Raw genomic sequence first — 21816 nt, forward strand, 5'->3', positions numbered from 1 at the left:
TCAACTTCTGACTCTTCCATAAACTGAAAACAAGTCTGTAATTGCTTTCAAGTCTGACGGTCACCTGGTGCGTGTTTAACTCCAAACTGGTGCATCACTTCTGTCGATCAGCAGTTGTTTTTCCAAAGACCATGTTTCCTTCTCTGCCTTTCGTGTTTCCCTCAGGTTGCCACGAGCTTTTGTTCCCAGCAGTCAGTGCCAGGTTGGCAGTGGGAAATACTCTGTCTTCAATCAGACATTTAATAGCAAATTTGGTTCAGGATCCCTGGTGTCTCCCAACCTTTTCTCCATTTCCAGTGACTGCCACAATACCTCAGCGTGATGCAGCTGAGGACCGGCTCACATCCATTCAGGAGGGTGGCACATGTTGAAGGGCACGGGGAAGCCTTCTGGGGACAGTGAAGGCAATTGAAAGCCCACTTCTGCTTGGCTTTTAGAGGCCTTTTAATGCCAAACTTCTGTTGCCTTTGCTCATCTTGCTCATTTTTAGCACAAGGCAGAGCCAGTGCCTGCTTTTGCCGTGAACAAGGTGCTAGCAGGTACTGCTGCTGTCATCAGTCTCTGCATTTCCTGCTCATGTAGTGTTGTCTTTGGGTGAATTTGGAATTCTCCTCTGGCCAAGTGAGGCACTGAGTGCTTTGGCCAGCCGTCTGTTTGGCTTGTCTCCCTGCTGCTGGTTGAAGCCAAGCATCTCCAGGTGTACAAATGCACAGCTCAGCCCTGGACATCTTCACTGTTCACACCATACTTGTAGACATAATATTTACCATCCCACTTGGTCTTGTAGCCATAGATTTATTCCAAGTAAATAACTGTACCATGTATTTGCTAGGCTTTTACAGTTTTTTTCTGTTCTGCTGCCAAAATTGCAGCTGTGCCCAAACTTCTGGCTCGGGCGTGCTGCAGAGGCTTTTGTGGAGGCCCTCGACTCCCAGCATCGTGCTGGGCTTCCAACCAGCCTATTCCCACTCCCTCTCTCAACGCTGGCACCCCTGCTCAGGAGACCACCCAGGAGCATCCTTGTGTGCCTCGGCACTTGCGGGTGTCCTGTCCCATTGCCCCCTCTGCCCTGGAGGGCTTAGAGCCCCGCGGAGCAGATGTGCTGTTGTGTGACAAGGTGGAGGCAAAGCCATTGAAGAGGACACCAAGAAGCCAGCCAGTAAATGGCTGCGGCGGGCACGCGCTGCGGGCCTCCTGTCATCAGCCAGGCGAGTCCTCGTGCTGAGTCAGGAGCTGAGTGATTCCTAGAAGCTCTAGGAAGTGTCAGTGTTTAATGAAACCGGCAATAACATGGTATTAGTGGGTTCTTCTGGAAATTCCCATGAAAAACAACAGATCTCATCCACTTGTGGTTACGAGCGTGCACAGACCCTTTGCACGAGAATGGAGGTGTTGTTCCTGGCACTGTGGCCAGATTGCAATCCAGTAAATTATAGTCTGTTTACTTAAAATGCCACCTGCGGTTTCAGTAGGATCCAACGTTAATTTATTATCCTAAACTGTTGTTACTGCCTGTTGTTTACAGAGTTGCCGCACGTCTTCCCAGGAATGGCTGAGCTTTCTTTGACCCCTGCTCTGAGCTTGTGCATCCGTTTGTCTGCAAAGCACTTTGGGATTACTTTGGAAGGGGTAGAGAAGTTTTCTAAAGAAATACTTTTTTAATCTTCTGGATGCAAGCTTGGGTGGGAGCAGTTATTCCCTGCAGAAAAATTCGGCTGCTACAGCTGAGATTGCTTAACAGTGGCAGTTCTCCAGGACATCTTAACTAACTGAGTGCCGCTTGCTGCCGTTGCATCTAAGAGTCCTTGGGAAAGAACGTGATCAATGTGTTAAAAAGCATCTGTTTTCATAGCTGTAGCTAAAATCCCTGGATAGCTGGGTGTAATTTTCCATTGTTTTTGAACGCATGGTCACGGACTGCTCTTTGAAAATGAAGAGTGCTTGGGAGATGAACTGCAGGCCTGCTTCAGTGCTTGGTGGCGTGCTGAGCCCATGCCCTGGTGTGATGAGCGTGTTCTTGCATCCGCAGCAAGCAAGAGCCAAAGGACCTTCTTGTAGCAAGAGAGGAATGTATTGGTGGGAGTCTTCAAACTGCGAGGCAGTGGTCACACGTGCCTGGCTTTGGAGGGAAGGGTGGACTAGACCAATACTTTTGGTTTATATAAAAAGGCTTTTTTAGAAGCAGATGAGTGTTTGGAAGGCAGGGGACACTTTCTCAGGTCAGTTTGAAGGAAGTGCTGAGGGCATCTAGAGTGCTTTGTCCTCATTTTTCTGGAGCGAAGATCACAGTCTGCTGTGCTTTTTGTGGAATAGCTGAGCAGGTTGGCTAGAAAAACTGCCGAGGAACCTTGATTTCCAGCCAAGTAAAAAAAAAAAAAGGAACATGTAACACCTTAATTTGATAGCGGGTTTAATTTGGGTGTAAGGCAGAATCTAGTCCATTAGGGAAATAGGTTGTGCAAGGCAAGAGGGAGATTTCAGTTTGTTGTGCCAAAATACATGGAGAATTTGGGTTACGACACAGGGAGGTCAAAGTCCCTGCTCAAAATGCTGGGAGGCACTATACGACGTATCCAGTTCACCTACAAACAGCCTGATGCAGGGCTCCCAGATCTGTGATACGAGTCGGTTGCACTTTGTCCTGAGCCAGCACAATACTCCTCCCGTTCTTCAAATTCCTTAACCGTTCACCTCTCCTCACCCAGCTCTTAGCAAAGGAAGCAGCGCGAACTCAGCAGGGGATGCTGAAAACATCAAGGGAGGAAAAAAGTGGTTTGGTTTCAGAGGGCAGAATGGCCATGAAGAAAATGAGCCATAGCACCAGGAGCCTTCATTTGGTCTGTTTGGGAATAACGTAGAGTGGCAGAGATCATACCAAGAGAAAACTGGTGGTGTGAGCTCTGCTGAGGAGCTGTTTCTAAAGGGAAGCTCTCCCGGTACCCTCAGCTGCAGAAGCTGAGCTTAAGACAGATGGAGATGGCAACAGACCCCTCCAAGGCAGGCAGAGCTGTAGCTGCAGGACACACAAGTGAATGTTGTAGCTCTTTGAAGTCTAGTGCATGCAAGCATGAAGAGGGATTTGTGGGTAAGGGGCATTATTGCACATGTTGGAGGGAGTGGAGAAAGTTCAGGGAGTCGTCTTAAAATTCCCTTTTAAGGATGGGTGTACGTATGGTTCAGCTCTGCACGGAAACCAGCTGTGACCACAAATGGAGCAGAAGTTAGGTTTCTTAAGGATTCAGAGTGGGGGGCTAGTTTAATTTAATTTGGGGTAATTTAAGACATTGACTACAAAAATAAGTTTTAAAAATATTTTGAGACATTTATGTAAAAAGAATATGTTTTTGTTAAGCGTAACAATGAAGAACTTGGGCTGGGAATTAAAGAACAGTGCAAACAAAAGCAAAACATAGTGCTTGGGGTTTTTCTCTTCTTCTGTGGTTAATCTGCAGAGTGTCTTTTGTGTCTGAATTGTTGTTTTCAAACCAAAGTGGCTGTGGGAGACAAGTTCAGTGCTATTCACAGCTCTGCTCATATTTTTGGCTAGAAAAAATTATCCAGGGAGTGGGAGGGATGGTGGGGGGAGCTTATCCCTGTCTCCATATTTCATTCTCCTCCAGAGTTGTGCCTGTTGAACATACTCCACATTGTACCGAAACCAGAGTTACCCGAGTCAAGGCTGCCAGAGTAGCAGCCACACACGCTGGAGGGTCTGTGTCAGAGCCTCCTGGTGCTCTGCGTATTCCTGCCTTTAGAGCAGCGTGGGGTTCAGATTCAGGCTTTCTGATGGTCTTCTCCATCACCTTTGTGGGGTTTCCCGGGGTTGGATGTGGCTCTCACACTGCACTGAACACTCGCTCTCCCCTGCTGCAGGGTTTTGGCTGGTGTGGACCATCATCATCATCCTCAGCTGCTGTTGTGTTTGCCATCATCGACGCACCAAGCATCGTCTCCAGGCCCAGCAACGGCAACACGAGATCAACCTGATCGCTTACCGGGAAGCCCATAACTATTCAGCCCTGCCCTTTTATTTCCGTACGTACCCTGCACTGTTTTTCCTGGAAGCTGTGGGGAACAGGGCAGCAGTGAGTTTCTCATTTTGGGTGGAAGTGGAGAGCGTGGTTGTGCTCAGCAAGAGGAGAGGGGCAGCTTTGTAGCCTAAGCTTGGCTTGTAGAGAGGAAGTGATGATCTCCAGCTGCTGGATGCATTTGAGCCCCCCTGACCCTGGAGCCAAACCACAACAGCCACGGTACCTTCACAGCCACCCTTGGTTTGGCTCTGAGTGCAGCGACTCTCTGGGTGCTTTTCTGCGAAGGTTCTTAAAATACCTCATTCTGGGCCTTCTGGGTGCTTCTCCTTTCCACCCACTTGCTGCTGGTGAGACCAAGATGTGGGAAGTGGCTTCACAACGTTTGGCTACACAGGCTGGGTGAAAGTGAGGCCTCGGCAGGGACCGTGCTGGCTCCTGCCCCGTGCTGCGCTTCTCCCATGATGTGGCTGCTGAGCAGCCCTAGGAGTCTGCATGGAAGAGCTGTTACCCACAGCTCAGGGAAAACGTAGTTGCTTTGTTCTCCCTCGTGCCCTGCTACCCTGTGCTTCAACAGCAAGTCTTGGCCTCTTGGCTGGAGATAGCACAGCCGAGTTTCCTGTAATGGGCTGCTGAACTGCGTGTGTGAACCCGCTTTTCTCATTAAACTCTTGCAGCCACCTCAGAAATAACCCCCAGCGGCACTTTCCTCCCCAGCCTCAGGGCTACGCAGTTCCACATGGGAAACTGCAGTGCCATCTTTTAAATGTTCCCATGTTTCAGGCCATTTTGTCTGTATGGACTATTCTGTTGCCTCTTGAGAAACCAACAAAATCTTCCCTAGATTTGAGGGGCTGTGGGTACAATAAACCCCACTCCCTTGCTAGTACAGCCACTTTATTCTAACTGTACCAGAAAAACTGAATCCAGCACTAAAACAACAACCAAAAGCCAGGATCCCGAGTTCCTTGTCACTGCTCACGTCTCTCCATATTTGCACAAAGGTTTGTGAGATGAAATCTTAGCTCTTGGAAGTGGAAACTCAGTTCAGAAGCCGGTGTTGGAGAGGGCTGGCGAGTTGTCTCCCAGGCTGTTTCTCCAGCCACCACAGGCCGTGCCTTGGTGCAGTTTGTGGGGCTGCAGTGGGGTGCAGGGCGGTGGGAGGAGGTTTGCTTGGTAGCCGTAAGCTTAGACTTGAAAACCAGGAGATCAAGTGGCTGCTCCCAACAGTGTCCATCTCCTCCAACGGCGCCTTCTTGTGCCACGGTTGCTGCTTCTCTAAAACACAATGTGTTTCATCTGGGCTCAATTTTGGCACCCCTGGTAAAGCTGTTCAGCAGGAAGGTGCTGGTAGATGACAAATGACGTACTGACCCATAGTAGTGACTCGTTTCCTGAGACAGACTGTTCATGAAATAACTTCTGGCTGGAGAGCTCCCTGGAGGAGAAGGACCTGGGGGTGTTGGTTGAACATGAGCCAGCAGGGGCCCAGGGGGCCAAGAAGGCCAAGGGCATCTGGGCTTGGATCAGACACGGCGTGGCCAGCAGGGCCAGGGAGGTTATTATCCCTCTGGACATTGGTGAGACCGCTCCTCGAATCCTGGGGTCAGTTCTGGCCCCTCACCACAAGAAGGATGTTGAGGCTCTGGAGTGAGTCCAGAGAAGAGCAACGAAGCTGGTGAGGGGGCTGGAGAAGAAGAGGAGCGGCTGAGAGAGCTGGGGGTGTTTATCCTGGAGAAGAGGAGGCTGAGGGGAGACCTCATTGCTCTCTCCAACTCCCTGAGAGGAGGTTGTGGAGAGGAGGGAGCTGGGCTCTTCTCCCAAGGGACAGGGGACAGGACGAGAGGGAATGGCCTCAAGCTCCACCAGGGGAGGTTTAGGCTGGACATTAGGAAAAAAATATTTCATGGAAAGGGTCATTGGGCACTGGCAGAGGCTGCCCAGGGAGGGGGTTGATTCACCTTCCCTGGAGGGGTTTAAGGGACGGGTGGATGAGGTGCTGAGTGACATGGGTTAGTGATTGATGGGAATGGTTGGAATCGATGATCTGGTGGGTCTTTTCCAGCCTGGTGATTCTATGATTCTTCTCCTTGCCTCCCACTTTTAGGGTTTTTGCCAAATTATTTACTACCTCCCTACGAGGAAGTGGTGAACCGGCCCTCCACGCCGCCCCCCCCGTACAGTGCCTTACACCAGCAGTGCGTCCCAGCAGGCAGCGGTAGCACAGTCCCGGACACGCCAAGAACCCTGCAGCCAGCGCCCAGCAGCTCGGCAGCGCCCGGCGGCAACCCCAGCAGCACTGACAGCAGCGGCTCCCCCGGCCTCGGGGAGCCCGAGCCCTCCAGCACCGCGCTGGTCGAGCGGGCGGTTGCCAAAATGCAAAGCGTCGAGCCTGGCGGTGACGGCACGGGAGCCGAGCGAGTGGAGAGGGCCAGTCTTGGGAAGGATACGGAGTGCAAGGAGGAACTGCTGAAAGGGTACAGCTCGGAGAGCTTGGAGCAGAGCGGCGCCATTCCCGACGCCAAGGACAAGACGCCGGGCAGGCAGCGCCGCTTCACCGGCGACTCGGGCATCGAAGTCTGCGTCTGCAACCGGGGCCATCATGATGACGACCTCAAGGAGTTTGATGGACTCATCGACGATGCTCTGGACGGGCCGCTGGACTTCTGCGACAGCTGCAGCGGCCGCCCCCACGGCGACGAGGAGGAAGGGCTTTTTAGTGCCGCGGAGGAGCAGCACCGCGAACACAGCCACCACCATCTGCCCCGGCAGCCGGTGTGTGTACTCTTGAACACAATAAATGAGCAGGACTCTCCAAACTCTCGTACCAATAACTCCCCCAGCTAAGGTGGCAGAGTGGAAGGGAGAATTGGGGGATAAAACAAAGAAATAAAAATGGAATAAAAGGATTAAAACTTTCACAGGAGGAAAAGGTGATAAACCTTCTTCTTTTAGTTTATTTTTCTTTCTTCCCCTCCAATATAATTTGGGGAATTGTCCCCAAAGGGCCCGGCTTGTGGGGGACGAGTCGCTCTGGGTTTTGTTAATCGTATCTGTCCCGCTCCGTGGGGCAGGGACTGATGTTTCTCAATGAGACCTTCTCACAAATGGAACTTTTCCAATGGTGATTTTGGTGATGGTTATTAGGAGTTTGTTGGTTTTAGTTTTCCAAAACACTGCTTTATCTCGCAATCAGTAAAGCTCAGCAAAACTCACCCTGGGAGGATGCGAAATCACCGTAAGGCTTCAACCTCCAGGTGTCTTCCCAGAAGCAAGCAGCTTCTGACAGTGCCGGCAGTCAGTAGCCTAAGAGTTCTGGTGTGATGTAGCGCTCTTGAGGCACTGGGGATTTCTTTTCTTTTCTTTTTTTTGTTTTTTTCTTTGCTGTTAAGTTTTCCCGAAGCTGATGAATGCCTGAACACATCAGCCCTATAATCTCTGGTGCTTCAGTGTTTAAGACAGCAGGTAGGAGATTTCCCACTTGAAGCTGATGACTGAAGGACCAGTTTCTTCCAGAAAGAGTGTTAGTCTACCGTAAGCAGTTGGAGAAGAAAGGGTTCGCAGAAATTTGCCTTTATATGTCATTTTTAAAGATGAGTGTATTCCTTCAATGCCTCCAAGAGCACAGTTAGAAGTAGAATCCAGGCAGCTGGGCTGCCTTCCAAGTACTGTGGTCTCCGAATGACCTTTTCCCAGTGTGCTGCAAAAGGGCTTGGCTTTGTTTTTTTCCTTGTTTTGCACCCCGAGAGCAGCACACTGGAGTTAAGATGACAAAAAAAGAACAGGGCTCTCTTTGGCCAGCGTGCCTTCAAGCTTCAGCGATGCATGTTGAACAAATGGAGATGAGAGCTCCGTCCGTTGCGAAGGGGTGACTTACCATGTAGATGTGGAAGACCTGTGCAGTATTTTTTTTTTTTCGTTTGATCCAGAGGTTTGGTGCGATTCTCACGTTGACCACTTAAAAGAAATGAATGTCTGTTTTCTTTTTCTTTCTTTTTTTTTTTTTTTTATGGTGGCAACTGGCTACTGTATAACGTCTGTGAGCGTGTGTGTATGACTGCAATCCATGCATGCGAGTCCTACTGGTGATATGAAAACCTGCTGTAAGACTGCAAGAAAATTTACTGTAGCTTTGCTTTAATGAACGGTAGAGATTTTGTTCGTAACAACCCGAAGGGAAAAATAAAATGACGAGCTGAAACTAACATTCCCTGGAGTGCTCATGTAGAAGAGAGCACAGTTCAGACTATGTTATTGTTCTCTTGTTCTCGGGTTTTCTCCCAGTCTCTTTTATAATTATGGTCGTCCAGATCATTACTGTTATGGGGGAAAAAAATTGAAAACTGAACTCAGACATATTCAGATTTGATTGATTGAAAACCAAAATCAGTTTTAAATAAGGTGGAAACCAAAATATAATGCCTTTTCTGATAACTTGCCCGTGTGTATGTGTATCATTTTGTGAATTAAGAACAAGATTTGCTTTTAGATTGTGGTTTTGTTCTGTTTTTTTTTTAACAGGAGGTGTGTGGCACTGCTGGATACAGATGGCAGAGAAAGGCAAGTGGTGCTTGCTTCAGTATTTCACCCACGCGTCTGAGGAGAGCTTGTAGCTTACGAGGTGTAGGAGATCTCGCTCCTTTGCCCATCACAGCCTTACTCTTCCATCAGAACAGCTGATGAAGGTGGCTCTTCAGTTCGTGTCTTAGGGTGCTCATAAGAAGGCAGGACTCTGATTTGGATTCAGGAGACCTTCCTGGATGCCTGGAGCGTGAGTGGTAGCAGAGAGGCTGTTTGTGCCCCAGAGCTGGGCTGGCTCGCTGGGCACCAGCTGGAGACGGGTCCCTTCCAGCTGGGTCCACTTCTTTTGAGAAGACAATTCAAGATCCACGGTGCCACCCCTAGGAATTCTCTATGTATTGGCACCTCCTTTGTTCCTCACACCACAGAGGAAGCTAAAAAAGCACATCTGTCCTCATGGAGTGGAGTTTTACTGCTGTAAATCCTGGGGACGGCCCCGTGCCAGTAGGATACCCTCTGCCAACATCTCTGTTGTCATAAGGCAGAAATCTCCGTGTTTCCTGCCATCCTACTGAGGATGGAGGAACCCCCCACCCCTTCTCTGGGCATAGAAGTGAATGCCAGTAAGCTGAGCTGATGTTTCTAATCTTAAAAAGTAAGGAAGAAGCAGTAGTGTGTCTGTCCTAAGGCTCGTAGAGGTTGTTCAGTCTTTTAAAGACCATGAAGAAACATATAGGGCACAAACCATGTCTCCTGAGCTCGTGTTTGCCTGAGGAGCAGAACTATCAGAACTATTTTGGTGCTTCAGGCTTATAGACCAGGACCAGGGGCAACTGGTGTGGGGAGCAGGAGTGGTGCGGGGCAGGACACGGGTGAGCGTCCCAGCCGCTGCCTCCTCAGGGCTAAAAACCACAGGAGGCAGAGGACTCGCAGAGCTCCAGTGCTGGAGCTTCAGAAAGGTGCTCCATCCTCATGTCCATCCCAATGCCAATAATATTTGAAGCCTGTTGTTGCCAGCGCCCTGCTGCCATGGCCCAGGGGCGAGGACCCAGCTTGTGTGGTGGCTCAGTGGGAGGGTCCCCTGGCCCAGCAGGGATTCCTGGGTACCACAGCATCACCTCGTGGTTCCCAAGGGACTCTCTGGCTCCAAGGATGCCAAATCCTGCTGTGGGGACACCCGGGTGGTTTTCCTGCGGCCTTGTAGGTTTGTGCAGCACAGTCGATGTGCGCTGGCTGAGGAGGAGGGCATCACCCTGCTGGCAGTCCACTCTCAGAGCTCCTACCTGCCCCACTGGAGGCTGAGGAAAGCCTCCTGCAGTTAAGCTTCTGTGTTACACGTAGTCATTGAAAACTTCCTGGGGCAGGAAACCTGAGCGAGACAAAGGCAAAAGCCGCAGGCTCCGTGGGAAGCGTGAGGCCGTGCTGCTGGGCGATGGGAGCTCTGGGCTCCGGGCACCCCTCGGCCCTCGGGGACGTGCGTCAGCCGGGAGAGCCTGCGCCCTGCTTGCTTCCCTGGGCTCCCGCAGCCAAATATCCTTCTCTTCCCCTTCAAACCCTGGCCAGGCACATCCCGCCGTGACCCCACGGCTTGGGAGCAGGAGCAGGGGCCAGCTCCGGTGAGTCAACTACCCTCGCCTCTCCCCGATGGCCTCTGCCTCACCCACCCTCCCTGTGCAGCACAGCCCGGAGAGGTTTTTTTTTCCCCTTGTTATTTTTTTCCCTTTTGTTTATCTAGGAAAAGCCTGGCCAGGCTGGCTGGGGAGGGGCACAGTCTGGCAGCCCCCGGTGCAGGTGAGCCCCGCAGCGTCCCGCGCCAGACGGCCTGGGAAGGACGGGATGAGTTGCCTCTCTTCGTCAGAGCTGTTTTCCCCACTCCCTTGCGGCTCAGATCTGTTTTTATCAGATGGGATCGGTGCCCGCACCGGGGGCCGTCGCGGCGCTGGTGCAAGCGCTGCAGTCTCCATGCCGGGGGGGTCACCGGCTGCCGGCTTGTTTCTCGATTTGTTTTCGACCGGCGAACAGCTGTGTCCTGAGTTTTGTGCTTACTCAGCTCGCCTGGCACCGTGCCCACCGCGGAGCCCGCAGGGATTTGGAGCATCACCCTCTCCTCCCGTGCCAGCTGCGGCTTTCCGGCACGGCCCAGGGCTGGCCGATGCCTGCTGCGAAAGCAAAGCCCCTCAAAACTGGAGGCTCTCGAGCTGAGCTCCATAGTGCTGCAGGGGAGACTGTGCTCCCCAAATTGAGTTTGTGCAAGAGAAAGGCTTGGTCTCTGCCTTCAGATCTCACCCCGGTAAGCTGCACCTCTGCCTGGCGGGGTTCACTGTGGGACTGGAAAAGCTTCATCCTTTCTGCCATCACTGATTCCTCTCTTGCAGGGCCCCCTCTGCTGCAGGGCGATGGAGCCGCTGGTTCCCAGTCTGCCAAGCCCTTCATCACCATTCCCTCTAGTCCTGGTTGCCTCACACAGAGACCCCGAGCAGCCCCAGAAGGAGGACAGGGACCCAACGCAGCCTAAGCTGTTACAGCAACAGGATTGTTTGAGCAGCAAAAGCCTCAGCATTCCCAGCAGCTGCCCCTGCTCAGCCGGTTTAAACCTGGTGGCAGATGCCGAGGTCCCCACAGATTTCGTAGAATCATAGAATAGAATCACAGAATCACGAGGTTGGAAGAGACCCACCAGATCATCGAGTCCAACCATCCCCATCAATCACTAACCCATGTCCCTCAGCACCTCATCCACCCGTCCCTTAAACCCCTCCAGGGAAGGGGACTCAACCCCCTCCCTGGGCAGCCTCTGCCAGGGACCAATGACCCTTTCCATGAAATTTCTTTTCCTAATGTCCAGCCTGACCCTCCCCTGGCGGAGCTTGAGGCCATTCCCTCTCGTCCTGTCCCCTGTCATTTGGGAGAAGAGGATAGAACGGCCGCTTCACCCCCTCAGATTCTGGGTTGCTGGGCCACCTCATGCCAGGTCTGCACGAAGCCAGCGGGCTGGTGGATTTGTGAGTCTTGGGAGACCCCAGCATCTGCAGGGGGCTCAGGAGGAGCTGTGCCCGGTGGGGTCGGGCAGCTCGGGCGCGGCGCTGTGCCCCCCGCAGCAGCTGTCAGGACAGAAATACCAGCCAGATGATTCAGCGGTGTCTCTGCCCGCTCCCAGCGCAGGGAGCAGCCGTGCCAGCGCCTGTTTACCAGCTCACGAGGGGCCAGGCAGCCAGTGCTGGGTACGAAACGCCCCGCAGCGGCATCTTCTCCTGCTCAGCCAGCTGCGAGGAGGCAGGCGAGGGCAGGGGGCAGGATGCCCCACGGCGGGACTGGGCTTGGCGTAACGGGTTTGTGGTACAAGGCTGGTCTCCAGGCCCAAGGATGGCTCGTGTTGGCCCTGGCAAATGGGGAAACCCAGCTGGAGTGTGAGCTTTGGGCGAGCATCTGCAGCCGGAGGCGTTCTCCACTTTAGGATGTTGAGGCTCTGGAGCGAGTCCAGAGAAGAGCAACGGAGCTGGGGAAGGGGCTGGAGAACAAGAGGAGCAGCTGAGAGAGCTGGGGGTGTTTAGGCTGGAGAAGAGGAGGCTGAGGGGAGACCTCATTGCTCTCTACAACTCCCTGAGAGGAGGTTGTGGAGAGGAGGGAGCTGGGCTCTTCTCCCAAGGGACAGGGGACAGGACGAGAGGGAATGGCCTCAAGCTCCACCAGGGGAGGTTTAGGCTGGACATTAGGAAAAATTTTTTCACAGAAAGGGTCACTGGGCACTGGCAGAGGCTGCCCAGGGAGGGGGTTGAGTCCCCTTCCCTGGAGGGGTTTAAGGGACGGGTGGACGAGGCGCTGAGGGACATGGGTTAGTGATTGATGGGAATGGTTGGACTCGATGATCCGGTGGGTCTTTTCCAGCCTGGTGGTTCTATGATTCTATATGATTCCATGATTCTTTTTCTCTGCAGTGAGCAGGCCGGGTTCCCAGCGGCACAGACACACTGTCCTGGGCCAGGGCAGGGGAACACAGAGCTGGGGGGTGTCTCTCCCTGCTCCCCGCTAAGCTCAGCTCCCAGCTGTTGTTCCCCAGCAGGGAAACCAAGGCAAGGACCAGCCTGGGTCACCCTCCTAGGGTCACAGCCGTGGGGCACAACCTGGGCATCCCTAACCCCTAAACTGCCTCCCAGCTCAGCCTGGTGCCCGTACGAGGTTGTGGGGTCGCTGTACATCACATGTTGCCCTCCCACCTCCCCCTGCCCTCCGGTGCTTGCCCAGAAAACAGCCAGAGCCACGCTGCGCAGGGAATGGCTTTATCTGGACCCCTCTGCACCCGCGGGGCAGGCAGGGTACAGCCTCCATGTCCCGTCCCACCCCACCACTGCCCAGGATCCGGAGCTCGTCCCCATCACGAGGCTGCTCGCCAGGCCTCCCGCAGCCTGGCCTTCACCTGAAACTTCTGCACCTGCAGCACGACGCCAAACTTGCCCTCCAGCGAGGGCAGGGGCTGGTCCTGGGGGCTCTCGAGCGTGAACCTCTGCAGCACCCAGGCCAGGAAGAGGAAGAGCTCCATCTTGGCCAGGACTTCGCCCAGGCAGACGCGGATCCCGGCCCCGAAGGGCAGGTAGCTGGGCGAGGGCGAGTGGATGTGCTGGCCCCGCTCGTCCAGGAAGCGGCCTGCAAGGGGACGGGGCACCGCGGGGTTGGCAGGGATCGCTCCCTTCTCTCCGAGACCTGCCCGAGCTCATCCCAGGAGAAGCAAGAGCAGGGACGGTGCAAATGCTCAAGCAAGGAGGGAGCAGGATCTGACCTCCTGCCACCGCTCTGTCTGGTCTCAGCCTGGGCCCTTTCCTGCTGCAGCCGCCCCGTCACCCCCGGGAGGACGGGGAGCACCCAACCCACCGGGATTGAACTCCTCAGGCTTGTCCCACTCCTTCTCGTCATGGTGCACGGACCAAAGGTTGATGACGACCCTGGCGCCCTTGGGGATGGAGTATTCCCCGATGCTGCAGGGCGAACACACAGTGAGATGGTTGGAGATGGCTGCTCCCTCCCAGTGGTCTCTGCCCACGCCCCCTGTGCCTGGAGCCGGGTCTCACCTGGTGTCGGCGAGGGACACGTGCGGGATGAGCAGGGGCGACACGGGCCGGATGCGCAGCACCTCGCTGATGGTGGCCTCCAGGTAGGGCAGCAGCGGGCGGTCGCTGAGGTGGGGATGACGCGACAGGCCAATTTTCTGATCCATCTCCTCCTGGATCTTCCTCTGGACCTGGGAAGGGAGCAAGGGCTGGGTGGGAGCCTGAGGAGGGGGCTGACTCGCTGTGCAGGGAGTCCCCCTGGCCGAGCAGTACACCCAGCACCACCAGCACCTGTGGAAGCTTGTAAAATGCCCGCGGCCTGATCCTGCTTATTCGCAGAGTCTGACAGCTCTATTGGCACATCCCTTGCCCAGGTGCCCCCACAACACCCCTGGTGCCAGAGGGAGCCCAGCTCCACCCCCAGAGGGCACAGACCCTACCTCGGGGTAGTGGAGCAGGTAGAGCACAGCCCATTTCAGCACAGTCGTGGTGGTCTCCACGCCAGCCCCGAAGATGTCCCCGACTGTCATGAGGAGGTGGTCATCCGTCAGCTCCAGCCCCGGTGCCGGGGGGCTGCTGCTCTCAGCACTTTGCCTCACTTGCAGGAGGGCATCCATGAGGTCCCTCACGGTGTTTCCAGAGAAGGCTTCCTGCCAGAGGACAGGCATGAGCCACGCTGTCCTGGGCACAGTCACCCCCCGGCCCCACAGCTCCAGTGCCCCCCGTGCCCCTCAGCATCTCCTTGTCCTGGCCCTGCTGGCACCTTGTGTTCGCTGAACTTCTGCTGGAGCAGCTGGTCCCGGACCTTGAGGCATCTCTTCAGCAGAGCGAGGTCCTTGTTGGGGAAGATCTGGGGAAGAGAAGCTCCGTTACAGCAAGGGTCTCTGGCTCAGCCCAGCCTCTGCAGGCCCTCAGGTAGCTGCTCACCAGGGTAACAGCTCTTGTAGGACACCAGGGCAAGGACCCTCCTAACCTCGGGAATGCTCAGGTACACCCCTTCCACACTACACATCCCAGATCCTTCCTCTCATCTGAGGTGACAGGAACAGGCAGTCCCCATGTCTCCGCTCACCTGGAGCCAGGGGAAGATGTCCACCAAGCTCTCCTTGGCCACGGTGTCCACGATGCCCTGGCTGTACTCCAGCATGGCCTCAAACTCGGGGTCCCCGCGCTGGTACGAGGAGTTGAAGCAGAGGGAGCAGACCACGTTGGTGACAGCCCGTGTGAGCTCGGGGGCCATGTCTAGGGCCGTATCCTGCGCGGCACTGAGCGTCTCGCACAGGGATGCAGCCTCCCGGCAGACTGGAGTGGAGCAGAGAGGCAGGTGAGGGGGTGATGGTGAAGCTGAGGGGGTGGAGGGGGCAGCGGGGGGCTGGAAGGAGAGGTCACCCACTCATGGAGGGGACGCAGCCTACAGAGAGCACCCCCCAGCCAGGGCTGAGCCCCGGGGGGCTGCGATGGGCAGGAGGGATGACGCTGGGTGCTGGGGAGGAGAGGAACAGAGGGAACAGAGACATGCGGGGAATGGGGCTCTCTGTGTGGGGAGTGATGCTCCTCCTGGGTGTCGCAGGGAGCCAGTGGGGCCAGGAACGGGTTCCATGCCTCAGTTTCCCCAGCTGTGAGCCAGGGGAGCCAAAGCTCAGGGCAGAAAATGCACAGGGAGAGGTGTCAAAAAAGTATTGGGGATGGAGAGAGGGACTGAGCCCCTGCGAGGCAAACTGAGGGGATGCCAGGGGGCTGGGCTGAGTCAGTAAGTCATCCCTCGGTTCCCAGGGGATTGGGTACAGAGAAAGGTAAGTCCAGCCGGGATCAAGTGCAGGAGGGAGCTGGGAGGGAGCAGGAGGGCTGGAGGTGCACTTACTGATCCTCTCGAGGGCGAGCGAGCCCTCCCCGAACATGGAGAGGGCGGCGTGCACCAGTTTGCGCTGGAACTTCCACAGGGGCCCGTAGCTGGCGAAAGCGATGTCCTTGCCCCCCCGGGACAGCAGGTCCGTGGTCACCTGTGGGACAGGCAGCCCCTGGGTGGTGGCGTCACCCCAGGGATGATCTGAGGGGCTGGTGGTCAGCACTGGCAGGCAAAACCTGGGCCGTCAGATTTGCATTCCCTGCCTGAGAATCAGCAGAGAGGTCTGGGCACGGATGCCAAGGTTAGGGGCTGGGGAGCCCAGGAAAATTAGGGGGTGCGGGGAGCCCGGTGGTACCTGACCCCACACCCCAACATGCAGCCAGCCCTGAGGAGGAATTGGCACCGTCGTGATGGAGGATTTGGCCCAGGGGACAGCGCAGAGCGGGGCTGCCCCGTCACCTCACTGCAGGCGGGATGGAGAGAGGAGACAGACCCTGCCAGGTGCCGGTGCCTTTCCTGGGAGCACCCCCTGCCTCGCCCTGCGTGGCGGTGGGACAGGGTCCCCCCAAACCTGCCGCTGACTCACGGTGCGGGGCCGTCCGGCGAAAGCCTTCCCCTTCTTGAGCAGCACCTCCCTGGCGTGCTGGTAGCTGTTGACCACCACCACGTAGTGGGAGCCCATCCAGAGGGCGTAGAGGCTGCCATAGCGGCTCTGCAGGCGCCAGAGCCGCAGGTGGAGCTGGGGGTGCCCGGCCAGCTGCAGCAGGCTCCCCACCAGCGGCAGGGCCGGCAGGCTCCGCGGGCGCCCCAGACCCGTCCCCGTGCCAGTTTGCCAGCGCGCCAGCCCCCAGGCGCAGAGCAGAGCCAGCAGCAGGGCGCCCAGCAGCAGCAGCATGGTGGGGCCGTCTGCGGGGCCGCCGCAGCGCAAGGGGCCTTTGTACCGGCTGCTGGGTCTTCGCCTTGACCCCGAGGCGGGTTTGCCTCCTTATCGGGGGGGATGGGGACGGGGGAGAACCAGGCGCTGGGCCCGTGGCCAGCTCTGCAGCTGGACACCCGGCGAGGGGCGAGGGCAGCGAGGCCACGGCTGCGACAGCCGCCTGCGAGGGATCCAGCCAGCCTGCCCGCTAGGAGATGCGCCAGGGGGATCCATCCTTGGGGCTCTGTCCTGGGGCTTCGTGACAGGCTAGGGGCGTGGGGACAGACGAGCCCTCAGAGATGCCCCTCGGTGCCATGAGCACAGCTGGGCACTGGTGGGGCAGTGGGGTCCATTTCCAGCCAGAATCATAGAATCATAGAATAACCAGGTTGGGAGAGACCCACCGGATCATTGAGTCCAACCATTCCTATCAAACACTAACCCATGTCCCTCAGCACCTCGTCCACCCGTGCCTTAAACCCCTCCAGGGAAGGGGACTCAACCACCTCCCTCATGTCCCTCCACGTCCCTGCGAGGGGACGGGCAGCCCTAAACAAGAACTGGGAAGCACTGGGCAGCCCTGGAAAAGCACTGGGCACCACTGGGAAGCCCTGGATAAGCACGGGTTGCTGCTGGGAAGCCCTGAGCAGGACTGGGAAGCCCTGAGCAGGACTGAGAAACCCTGGGCAAGCCCAGGTCGCTGCTGGTCAGCCCTGGACTGCCTCGAGGTGCCCGTGCCCAGGGTGGTGTCCAGCCGGAGTTGCCCTGGAGAGGCCACAGGGGGACAATATTCGTGGGGGGATGGGATTCCCGTGGCCCCTGCGCCTTCCCGACTGTTGTGTTGGAGCACAACAACCCTGAGCAGCTCCAGACTAGGGGAAGTCTGGCTGGAAACTGCCTGGAGGAGAGGGACCTGGGGGGTTGGTTGAACACGAGCCAGCAGGGGCCCAGGGGGCCAAGAAGGCCAAGGGCATCTGGGCTTGGATCAGACACGGCGTGGCCAGCAGGGCCAGGGAGGTTCTTCTCCCTCTGGACTCGGCCCTGGGGAGACCGCTCCTCGAATCCTGGGGTCAGTTCTGGGCCCCTCACCACAAGAAGGATGTTGAGGCTCTGGAGCGAGTCCAGAGAAGAGCAACGAAGCTGGGGAAGGGGCTGGAGAACAAGAGGAGCGGCTGAGAGAGCTGGGGGTGTTTAGCCTGGAGAAGAGGAGGCTGAGGGGAGACCTCATTGCTCTCTGCAACTCCCTGAGAGGAGGTTGTGGAGAGGAGGGAGCTGGGCTCTTCTCCCAAGGGACAGGGGACAGGACGAGAGGGAATGGCCTCAAGAGCCACTTGAGCTCAAACTAGGTATCAGAAAATAATATTTCACAGAAAGAGTCACTGGGCAGTGGCAGAGGCTGCCCAGGGAGGTGGTTGAGTCCCCTTCCCTGGAGGGGTTTAAGGGGCGGGTGGACGAGGCGCCGAGGTTGCGGGGTCGAGCGGAGCGGTCGGGCTCGGACTGTTCTGTCCCTCGGCGCTCCCCGTAGCGCGGGGCGGGCGGGGCGCGCGGGGCGCGCGGGGGGCAAGATGGCGGCGGGGGGCGCGGCGGACGCCCAGGCGCGGTTCGGGCACTCGGTGAAGGGGCTGCTGACCGAGAAGGTGACGAGCTGCGGCACCGACGTGATCGCCCTCACCAAGCAAGTGCTGAAGGGCTCCCGCAGCGCCGAGGTGAGCGGCGGGAGCTGCCGCGCGCCCGACTACACGGCCCGGCATGCAACGCGGCCGTGGGGCCGCCGGGTTCGGCGGGCGGTTTGGCCCGGCCCGGCCCAGCCTCGCCGCCCCGCCGGGGGCAGCGCCTGTCGGGGGCACCGTCCGGGCGGGGCGGCGTGGCCGGGAGCTGCGGCCCGGGCGGGCCCCGCCGCGGCTGAGCGGGGGCGGCGCGGAGCATGCTGGGAGCTGTAGGCGAAGGGCACGGGGACAGAAAGCTGTAGGCGGTGAGCGCAGGGCATGCTGGGAACTGTAGGCGACGGGGCGCGCGGAGCAGGCTGGGAGCTGTAGGCGGCGCGCGGGGCAGGCTGGGAGCTGTAGGCCGAGGGCTCGGGAACATCCCCTGAGAGGAGGTTGTGGAGAGGAGGGAGCTGGGCTCTTCCCCCAGGGGACAGGGGACAGGACGAGAGGGAATGGCCTCAAGCTCCGCCAGGGGAGGGTCAGGCTGCACATCAGGAAAAAATTTTTCACAGAAAGGGTCATTGGGCGCTGGCAGAGGCTGCCCAGGGAGGGGGTTGAGTTCCCTTCCCTGGAGGGGTTTAAGGGACGGGTGGATGAGGCGCTGAGGGACATGGGTTAGTGATTGATGGGAATGGTTGGACTCGGTGGTCCGGTGGGTCTTTTCCAACCTGGTGATTCTGTGATTCTATGATTTGTCTTTCAGCTCCTGGGCCAGGCTGCTAGGAACATGGTGATGCAGGAAGATGCCATCCTGCACTCGGAAGATGTAAGCTGTATTTATATCCTGGAGCAGTAGCACTTCTAGTGGGCAGAAGGAGAGGAGGGCTGTAAGAACAGGGAAGCAGACGTTACTGGAGCCCTGAATTGAAATGCGTGAGTTCAGGCAGCAGGGCTGATGGCCAGAGTAATCTAGTGCTTCTTCAAACCCACGTGTGCTGCCAGCCTTCCAGGCACAGCCCTTCAGCTGGGGAAAGTCCGTGGGATCATAGGTTGAAACAAAGCACTTGGTGTCCGTGTCTCTCACTGGGAAAGGAGAGAGGAGTGTGTCGCTGCTGACAGGTACCAGCAGGGGTGTTTTGGAGGCGTGCACTGTTACAGTGCTGGCTGTGCTGGGGGAACTCCCTGGGGTGTTTGGACAGCTTGTTCTGTGATACTGCTGGACTGCTCCCATCAGACATTCGTTCTTTGTCTTGTTCTCCACAGAGTTTAAGGAAAATGGCCATAATAACCACTCATCTACAGTACCAGTAAGTATGGGACACCACGTTCTCTCTGGGGAGCTGAGCAGGTTCCTCAGTCCCTTTCCCTTCTTGTTATAGACTTTGCATGGAGACCACTCAGACCAATCCCTCTTGTCCAGCTTCTCAAACCTGAGACCTGGGCCTAGGATCTTCCAGCCCTCTTCAGCTCCACTGTTATGGTGCAGGTTGGGTGTAGGGTGCGAGCTGAGGTTTTTTGCTTCTGTTTGCCATGCACTGTGTCTCCTGTGAGAACGTGTGATGTGTCGAGGGCTAAGAGGTGGAAGCCAGTACCACTGCTGTCTTCTCAGCACTTAATCCAGAAACATCGAGGTTTTTGGCTTCCTGAACCCTTGTTTAAGACCCATCTCTTCAGCATAACACGAACCCTGTTGCTGGGATTTTGTTTTCCTAATGCTGTTTTTGTCTCCTTTTCTCTTGTAGGCAAGAAGCAATTCAGAAGAAGTGAGTATCCAGCTGAAGGAATGCCAGAAGGACCTGGGAGATGCGTGTGGGGATTGATGGAGAGGGAAAAGTGGTGAAGTAGGGTGGGGGAAAACAGAGCTAAAAGGTTTTTGCAGCTGCCTTTGAAGTAGATGCTGGCCCAGTGGGATAGCATTTCAGTTCTGTGAGTGAAGTGGTGTGAAGAGATGAGAATTTAGGTGAAGGGGTGATTTATACCAAAACTTCCATTTGTTTCATTAACGTGATAGTGCCTGTGAGGGAGGTTGTGATCAGAGATGAGGGTGTTGTGAAGCAGACATGGAGATGTCTGTGGGGACATAGAGATGGTTTGGGGCATCCCAGGATTTCTGTGTGCTCCAGTGGCAGTGCGAGAGCTGTTCTGGTCCCCTGGGCACGGGCAGAGCAGTCCGGGTAGCAAATCTCACTATGAACCTCTTCTCACTTGATCCCCAGTGTTGAGCAGTCGTCAAACCTACAGGACCAGCTGAGTCACTTGCTGAAATGAAGCACAGCCAAAGGCACAAGGACATCTCGACCAGCCCCTGAGGGCAGCCAGGCATCCTTTCCCCTGCAGACCCCAGCATTCTGACCTGTGTCTGGGTGGTGCTGGATGTCACCTGAGGTGTGTGCAGAGTTCCTGAGCACGTGGGTCCCTCTCACATGCCTCCACCAACATCTCTGCTCCGGAACACTTGCCTGCACCTAACTGGAACAAACTTACCTTAGTCCCTCCAACAATCCCTGTGTCTGCTCACTTCCCGGGCAGTGTGAGGTGCTGTGCCCGTGCCAGCTCCCAAGGAACCCACGGTGTTCAGCTAATGCTCACGGACTGGGTACTTGGGCTGTTTTGCTGCCACAGCACGTGGCGTGTGATGCTCCTTCATGGCCACAGGGTGACTTCCCTCTCCATCTCTCTGCTCAGTTAGAAACCCGTGAAATGGTGGAAGAGTGCTGGTCATGTCTGCCTGGGACCAGCAGGCACAGAGCCAGAGATATTGTACGAAGTTGTCTCCACTTCCCCCATGCGTAAAAAAAGCCATGGGCTTTAAATCCAGGTGCCTGCAGTTTGTCTTTAGATGCGGGGATGGCAGAGAATGCAGTTTATTTAGGGCATGATAATGAGTGGGAGCTGTGTGTGCCTGGGTGGGTGAGCGGTGCTTTGGTGCGGACTGAGGTGCCAGTCCCAGCCCAGAATTTGTTGAAGTGGGAATCTGGGTGCACATCTGTCAGTGGTCCAGCTGGACACAGTTTGGCCAGCATCCTGCTTGGAGGTTATCTAGTTTTCCACTCTGCAAAAGTTTGGAACGTCATCCCCTTGCCAACCTATCTGTGCTGCCTTCGGCCTTCAACTGCATTCCTCCGGCTTTTGAAGCAGCCTTGGCTGTGTCCTGTGTTCGTATCTGGTTGGGAAGATATCCAAAGGCCCAGCTGGGAAGCAGGCAGGAGAGCATCATGAGCCGCTGTGTTCAATTCTGCTCTGTTTGGAGGACGAGATTAGGCTCCTGTTCCCATCCCAGGGATTGAGATCGCGCCCGGGCTATAAATACTGTGTCTTGTCTTTGGAAAGTCGCTTATCTGGAGCACTTGGAGTGCATGGGAAGCACTTGTTTGCCCGAGTGTGCTTTTCATCAGCTGATACAAGGCAGGCTGTGAGCAGGCGTCAGCCTGGCACGTTCCTGTTGGAGTCGCACAGCAAAGTGCTGCTGGTGTTGGGCTCCTGGGCTGCGTTTCACCATCTCCTCTAGTGCCACTGCCTGTTTCGCCTTCACCTGGTGGCACCCAGCTCCTGTGTTCTGATGGAGGTGCTGCTGTTAGCTCTGGATCCATAGTGCTTCCTTGTGCCTTGGAAGGGGCACAAATAAAGCATCCTGCATTGCAGACACACCTTGGGAACGAGTGTTTTCCCTGAGCTGCTGGTTAAGCTGTGAATAACTTGCTGGGAATAAAAGATGCCCCGAACACCGCCAAACCACGGGCTGTGTCCAATGACCCTTTCTGTGAATTCTTTTTTCCTGATGTCCAGCCTGACCCTCCCCTGGTGGAGCTTGAGGCCA

General features: G+C 56.2%; 3 protein-coding genes across 6 annotated transcripts in view; 2 read left to right on the forward strand and 1 right to left on the reverse strand.

Annotated features, from left to right (window-relative positions):
- Positions 1-6969, forward strand: part of WBP1L (WW domain binding protein 1 like) — a 57554-nt gene extending 50585 nt beyond the window's left edge. For all 3 annotated transcript variants that reach the window (XM_069863833.1, XM_069863832.1, XM_069863834.1), the window contains 2 exons: positions 3874-4035; positions 6136-6969. In XM_069863833.1, coding sequence (XP_069719934.1) covers positions 3874-4035; positions 6136-6875 — 902 coding nt within the window. In that variant the 3' untranslated portion in view covers positions 6876-6969. The remainder of the gene's footprint in view (positions 1-3873; positions 4036-6135) is intronic.
- A 5848-nt stretch (positions 6970-12817) lies between these two features.
- CYP17A1 (cytochrome P450 family 17 subfamily A member 1) lies at positions 12818-16564 on the reverse strand. Of its 2 annotated transcripts, XM_069864078.1 has the most exons (8): positions 16024-16562; positions 15453-15591; positions 14664-14893; positions 14355-14441; positions 14032-14241; positions 13613-13782; positions 13416-13519; positions 12818-13190 (listed from the first exon to the last, which is right to left on the reverse strand). In XM_069864078.1, the coding sequence occupies exons 1-8, from the start codon at positions 16330-16332 to the stop codon at positions 12922-12924; spliced, it is 1518 nt and encodes a 505-aa protein (XP_069720179.1). In that variant the 5' UTR covers positions 16333-16562; the 3' UTR covers positions 12818-12921. The 2 variants fall into 2 exon arrangements, with proteins under 2 accessions (XP_069720179.1, XP_069720181.1); XM_069864080.1 differs by lacking the exon at positions 14032-14241 and having other exon boundaries at positions 16024-16564.
- Positions 16565-17877: 1313 nt separating this feature from the next.
- Positions 17878-21731, forward strand: BORCS7 (BLOC-1 related complex subunit 7). The gene is made up of 5 exons (XM_069864081.1): positions 17878-18059; positions 18763-18825; positions 19263-19306; positions 19742-19762; positions 20216-21731. Exons 1-5 carry the CDS (start codon positions 17919-17921, stop codon positions 20265-20267), a joined length of 321 nt encoding a protein of 106 aa, XP_069720182.1. The 5' UTR covers positions 17878-17918; the 3' UTR covers positions 20268-21731.
- Positions 21732-21816: the final 85 nt, after the last annotated feature.

The sequence above is a fragment of the Phaenicophaeus curvirostris genome, chromosome 9 (genome assembly GCF_032191515.1).
Source record: "Phaenicophaeus curvirostris isolate KB17595 chromosome 9, BPBGC_Pcur_1.0, whole genome shotgun sequence".
Lineage (NCBI taxonomy): Eukaryota > Metazoa > Chordata > Aves > Cuculiformes > Cuculidae > Phaenicophaeus > Phaenicophaeus curvirostris.